Below are 6,564 nucleotides of genomic sequence, written 5' to 3'. Positions count from 1 at the left end.
CTCAAGAAATAAACCAACAAAACCAAATCCTGTGTAAATGCACAATACACGTGAACTTTTTATGTAGTATTTTGTGTATTTCGGATGGCGCAACAGTTAGTGCTGCAGCCTCACAGCAAGAAGGTTGCGGGTTCGATTTCCAGCTTGGCAGGTGGGCCTTTCTGTGTGGTTTGCATGTTCTTCCTGTGCATGTGTAGGTTCTCTCTGGGCACTGCTGCTTCCTCCCACAGTCCAAATACATGCTCATCAGGGTTAATTGAACACTAAATTGTAGAGAAAAACTTGTAGGTGCGAGTGTGTGTGTGTGAAAGGCTGTGTACCTGTCTGTGTCAGTCCTGTGATTGACTGGCGAACAGTCCAGGGTGTACCCTGCTTGCCCAATGAAAGCTGGGATAGACTCCAGCCTCCTGAGACCCTGAACAGGATAAGCGGTTCAGAAAATGAATGAATTTTGTGTATTTCTTTATTATCTGCTGAACTGTCTGACAGATGTAATAACTGAAATGTCATTTTTGTAACACCCTTAATGCTCAATATTTACCTTCATAGGAAATGCAACTGGGGCTCTGCTGTTTGAGGGCCAAGCTGACCATCTAATCCCATCAACCTCTCAAGTGCTGGTTTAGAGTGAAATGTTTGTTGTGGCAGGAAGGATGATTGGTCATTCTCTTCTACACGGTGGCTCTCGTCTGCCTGGGTTCAGTCCAGCAGTGCTTCATGTGCTGTTAGGTGATGATCCACAGACGGCTACAATTACCCTTGAAGATGTGGCAGACATGGATGTCAGGGAGACTCTAAAACCTGTAAGTCTATACAGGAGAAATTCATACTTTTGGTGGTACAGTTTTCTTTGTTCTTACCACTTTTTGATTAATGTTAAATGTTAAAGTTCTTTTTCACATCCTGATAGACAACAGAGTTGTGTTTAAGCTTAGTGTTATGTTGAAAAATGTTTACAAGGTAATTTAGCACAAGTATGTAAATGTCCCCAAATCAAAGTATATACCACATTGCTCTGATTTTTGAAATCAAAATTATATTAAGTGTGATGCTTCCAATACACAAGCTAACAGTTGCATGTTTGATAATACTTGACTACACTATAGTTCTATCTAATACATCTCAACTTACTATTTGAGAGTGATCTTGCTTTTTCTTGTCTTTCTTCAAAAGCTCTATGAGGATCAAGGCTCAGACAAGAAAGGAGGAGAATGCAGCAAACACAGTACACTCACAGAGGATCAGAGAGCAGCCATAATTGACTTAGCACTGGCATGGGATCTTCCTGTGTTGACAGAAACCAACAAGCACACTAACATTAACAAGAATGGCTGCAAGTGATGACACACCTTTTGTAAAGTTACCACGATCGCTCTGTTTTCTTCCTTAGATCTTTCTTGACCATATCAGATGGCCAGAGGATGCAGAGTTGGGGGATGACACAGATGATGGGTAGCCACTTGATTGCAAACATAGAACAATTGGGTACCTGCATTAATTTGTGAGAACAGGTATGCTGCATTCAAAACCCATCTGCTTTGAAGTGTGCCTTTTAAATAGTTTTTTTTTATTGATTTTAAGGACAGAGTTGAGCTCTTCTGATGAGATGTAAATAAGGGACTTCAGCTTGCCCACTGTTTAGTGAAATAGTGCAAAGTGTATGCAGGGTGGAGCATAGTGCTGCATTGAATAGTGGCATGTCTTACAAATACAAAGACCACCTTTCTCCCTCCTTCTCCAGGTGCAAGGCACAAGCACCTTATACAACTGACATCAGAAGAGCCATACTATCCCCTAAAGCTGTAGCTTAATTTTTATTGTTCTATTGATTGTCTCAGTTTCCGATCTTATCTGACATATCTGTGTTGTGCTTTGCTTCTGTGTACTTTCAGCATCCCAAGAAAAAATGAAGCAGATTTTTAAGTTCTAGGTTGGATGGGAAATACCCATGACTGACATGAAGGTGGAGGTTGTCCGAGGACAGCATCCAACTTCATCCACATGCTTCCGCACCCTCAGGTTGCCTGGTCATATCTGCTCTTATGGAGATCTTTTTTTTCAGTTGGAGAGCTGCATCTCAACAAATGACAGTGGTTTTGGACTTTTGTAGGCAAGCTGTGTTAAAGGGTTCATTTGACTCAACAACGACAGGATTCTGAGGTCATTATTAAAAAGTCACGATTTCAGTTGACCTCTTCTGGAGTGTCGTCTCTTCTTTCTAATTTCAAAATTAATGATGATTAATTTTTTTTACAGTTAAAGAACAATGTGATCCTGTGTTATGTTATGTCAACACTAATCACTTTCACTTGAAATGCTAGGGTTAAATAGCTGCCTGTTACCATTTTCACTGAAATTAACATTCTAGTTATTACAATCAAGACAACCCTAAACAAGGCAGACAAAATCATATCCTCAGTGAAACAAACAAGAACTTTGAAACCTTGTTTTGGCGGAAAAGCACCATTTTCTTTGTTTGACCCTTGTGGACTGTTGGGGTTGAAAACAGCCACTTTGAGTAAAATTTTCTGTTATTTGGGGTGCTGGTTTGGCTGAGTGGTGTAGCGTGAATTGGTGTCAAATAATGACCAGTGGCGTTTTCTCCCGGAGGCCAAGGGAATAGAATAGAAGAAAGAATAGAAATAGAAAAATACTTTATTTAACCCCGAGGGGAAATTCAGGAGTCACCGCAGCATTTAAGAAAACATAAGTAAGAAAGAGTATAGAAAGTGCAAAAATGTCCATAAGAAATTAGATGACGACATCCCGTCCACCACTCGTCCACCACTCGTCCACCACTCTCCAGCCCAGCCAGTCTCCACCTCCACAGGGTCCAGGACTGAGCCTCCCCAGCAGTCTGTTCAGTCTCTGTCTCCTGGATCCTGTCTGCTCACAGCAGGCGAAGCTCCTCCGATGTGTCGCGGCGTCCGATGTCTGCTCCGTCAGCCACGTCCGTGAACAGCATGATGCCGCTGGATTGGCACAGCTAGCTCATCCACCCCCCGGAGCGAGATTCCACGTTCCCAACAACGATGGATGGAAGGACAGGTCCACGTCGTCACCTCCCAGCTCACATCCGAGAACCAGCATTTCGTCCTCACCGCCTCCTCCTCAGCTCGAGGGAAATCATCAAGCCCTACACTAGTTAGCATTGACATGCTACAGGCTGCTAACCAGTGGCGGTTTTTCACGGAGGCCAAGGGAAGCCTGGCTTCCCCAAAAAATATAACAAGAAAGAAAAAAAATAGCCTATAAACAAGCTTAACCACAATGTATTTTATATTGTCATTTCCTTGTCAAAACACTACATTGGCGCACCTCTGCTTTGGCTTAGCGTGAGAAGCAAAACAGCGCCCTCCTGTCAAGCTCTCATTGTGTATTACACTACGTGTCTCATGCCCTCTGCCCTGTCAGTCAGCACGGAGGCCCGCTTCACTTTGCCTCCCTTAGAAAAAAAAACAGCCTGTATTAGCCAATCAGGTTGAAGCAAGGCTCATCGCTTACTGGTTGATGCATCATTAAAAAAGATATGAGGGAGGCCAGATCGAATCTGGCTTCCAGCCAATAACACACCGTTGCGAAAAAATAAACACACTGATTCAACTGTGCCGGGGCCAGTGTGAGTGTCAGTGTTAGCCCACACAGAAAGTTCAGCTATGGATGGTGACAAAGATCTTGATTTTTTTGTAAAAAATGACTTCAAAAAACTTCCTTTTGAGGTTCAACTAAAGGTCAAGCGGGACGGTAGGCCGACTCCAATGCTCCACTTAACGAAGGGCAGAGCCGATGGAAAAGTCCGCTCTTTTTGTGAAGCTAACTATGCTAGAAACGAGTGGCTAACAGGGAGTGCCAGGCTTAACCGGCTTTTCTGCTGGCCATGTCTGCTGTTTGACAGATCAGGCTCCTTGAACAACCCCTGGAGCACCACAGGATTCGTGGATCTGGCCAACCTCGCGAGGGCCATGTAGAGGCATTCAAAGTCCAGAGGCCATATAACATCTGAGCTCAAACTTAAACTTTTCGGACGAGTACGGATTGATGAAGCACTGGATCAAGCGGCTGCAATAAGCGTAACGAGGCACAACCAACAGGTGGAGAAAAACCGTGCCATTTTGAAGAGGTTGATTGCTGCTGTATTATATCTCGGAGGCCAGGAGCAGGCATTCCGGGGCCACAGTGAATCGACCAGCAGCTCCGGCAACAGGGGAAACTTCATGGAGCTTGTGCAGACTTTTGCTGAATTTGACACCACCATGGCGGAGCATTTATCATCAGCAACCGCATTTACCAGCACATCAAAGACAATTCAGAATGACATCATCGAAAGCACTGCTCATGTCATCCAGGAAGAAATTGATAAAGAAATAAATGCTGCTCCATTCATAGCCATTGAGGTGGATGATACCACTGACATATCGTGCAGGTGCCAGCTGACAGTCATAGTCCGCTATGTAAACGAGAGCGGTATCATATGTGAGAGGTTTCTTGGTTTCCATGATATTAGTCTGGAGAGAGATGCTGAAACCATTGCTGCAGTGGTGATGAAAACAATTGGCAGCTACAATCCCGAGACAAAGCTGATTTGTCAAACTTATGATGGCGCCAGCTGTATGAGTGGCCAGAGAGGAGGCGTTCAGGCGCTCGTAAAAGTAAAATGTCGGCACGCATTGTTTGTTCATTGCTATGCACACAAACTTAATTTAGTTTTGGCTCAGGGGACAAGCAATATTCGGGAATCAAGACTGTTTTTTGCTTCTCTCGACTCCTTCCACAACTTCTTCAGCCGCTCACCTAAGCGCACAGCACTGCTCAAAGAAGTGGACAGCATCCGCGTGCCCGGCGGCAGCACCACTCGGTGGAACTTTAAAAGCCGCGCAGTGCACGCAGTGCATGAGGGCCGAGGATCACTGATCACTGCATTGGATCGGATCACAGCTGAACCTGGTTGGGACAAGGATGCAATAGCACAGAGCTCGGCATTGAGACAGAAGCTGGATGACTTTGATTTCATGTTCATGCTTGGGGTTTTCAAGACGATTTTTGGTCTGACTGAGCCCCTTTTCCAGGTGCTTCAGAGCAGAGCGTTGGACATTAGAAAATGTGAGGAAAGAGTCAATGGCACTTTGACTGCTTTAAAAGCAACCCGGAGCACCGAAACCTTCAATCAGCTGTACGAGGAGACAGTACAGGCTGTTGGGATGCCAAACCAGCTGCGACGCAAGCAGCGCTGCCGGGCCTGGGCAGATTTTGAGCTGGGAGTCACTCCGGATGGGGAACATGAGGACACAGGGCCTGTGGATGCCTACCGACGCCTCTTTTTCCAGCTGCTTGATGGTATTGTGCAGCACATGACACACAGGTTTGAGGACATGAAGTGTCTAAGTTTTTTTTGTGTCCTGGATAATGCGTCATTTAAGACGTATTCCCAGCCTGCAGGATTCCCGGGGGTTGAGATCTCTCAGTTGGTTAAAACCTACCCAGTTTTTGATGAACTGAGACTGAGAAATGAGCTGCAAGTCATCTATGCAGATACCCTCTTTCACAAGCCACCAGCTGAGCTCCTGAAGATGCTCTTTAAAGATGAACTGACCTCTGCCTTGCCCGAAGTTTGCAAACTACTGAGGCTGATGCTCACCATACCTGTGTCAAGCACGTCTGCAGAGAGGTCCTTTTCCTGCTTGAAAAGGATCAAAACCTACTTGAGAAACAGCTGTGGACAAGACAGACTGGGACATTTGGCCAAGATCTCCATGGAGTCTTCTGTCACACAAGACCTCAAGTCCCGCGGGGAGCTATATGACAGAATCACTACTCGGTTTGCCACGATGAAGGATAGAAGAATGCCATTGCTCTTCAAGTAGCGGTGAGTTACATTAAAAAAATGTATGCATCTTGTGACAAATGGGCTGCCATGCCCCTGTACCTGTCCAGCTTCAGCACCGTGGACAGCACCATGGCCCGCCGTGGCCTTTTTGATGACAGAGTTGTCACATTTTTTCTTATGCATAATGTACCGTATTTTCCGCACTACAAGGCGCTTCGGAAATAGGGCGCACCTTCGATGACTGGCCTATTTGACAACTGTTTTCATATATTGGGCGCACCGCATTATAGGGCGCATAGATTAGAAGCTATAGTAGTGGCTGGGGTTGCGTTATGCATACACCAGATGGAGCTGCCCTAAAGGGAATGTCAACAAAACAGTCAATAAGTCAGTCAAACTCAGGCTACATCCACACGAAGCCGCACATTTTCCTGTCCAACTATTTTCTGTGCCGTTTTCAAGAAAAGTGCGCTGTAAAGACGAAGTCGTTTCTGCCGCCAACAAAAGCCGTTTCCAGAGATCAGTTCGGTTCAGGTATTCTCCAGAACGTCCGCCCCCGCAGGCTTACTGTCTCTCACACATGCTGTCCTCTTTTTTTTCACTGGAATGAATGAGAAGTGGGTAGAATAAAAGTACTGTAACAGTAGGCTACATTGTTTGCATGGAAATAACAGGTGAATACTGAATTAAATTCGTTGTCCAAGCTGGCTTCCTCGGTAATTTTTATCACGGGCCGCCAC

The 6,564-nt window shown here is 45.3% G+C and overlaps 1 protein-coding gene and 1 long non-coding RNA gene across 2 annotated transcripts; both read left to right on the top strand.

Annotated features, from left to right (window-relative positions):
* The first annotated feature begins 494 nt into the window (after positions 1-494).
* LOC141786409 (uncharacterized) lies at positions 495-2,027 on the top strand. The gene is made up of 3 exons (XR_012597750.1): positions 495-803; positions 1,174-1,511; positions 1,893-2,027. It is a non-coding gene; the product is annotated as an uncharacterized LOC141786409 (long non-coding RNA).
* Positions 2,028-4,253: 2,226 nt separating this feature from the next.
* Positions 4,254-5,861, top strand: LOC141786413 (zinc finger MYM-type protein 1-like). Its single transcript, XM_074665066.1, has one exon. It carries the CDS (start codon positions 4,254-4,256, stop codon positions 5,859-5,861), a length of 1,608 nt encoding a protein of 535 aa, XP_074521167.1.
* The last annotated feature ends 703 nt before the right edge of the window (positions 5,862-6,564 follow it).

The sequence above is a fragment of the Halichoeres trimaculatus genome, unplaced genomic scaffold, assembly GCF_033239565.1.
Source record: "Halichoeres trimaculatus isolate MK-OKI-2021-1 unplaced genomic scaffold, fHalTri1.1 fHalTri1_scaffold_27, whole genome shotgun sequence".
In the NCBI taxonomy this organism is placed as follows: domain Eukaryota; kingdom Metazoa; phylum Chordata; class Actinopteri; order Labriformes; family Labridae; genus Halichoeres; species Halichoeres trimaculatus.
Note: the sequence above shows the minus strand (reverse complement) of the source record. Positions and strands in the feature narration are given on the sequence as shown.

Excerpts from the sequence above, each read along its gene's own strand:
- LOC141786413 (XM_074665066.1), top strand. The coding sequence starts at position 4,254 with ATGGCGGAGCATTTATCATCAGCAACCGCATTTACCAGCACATCAAAG.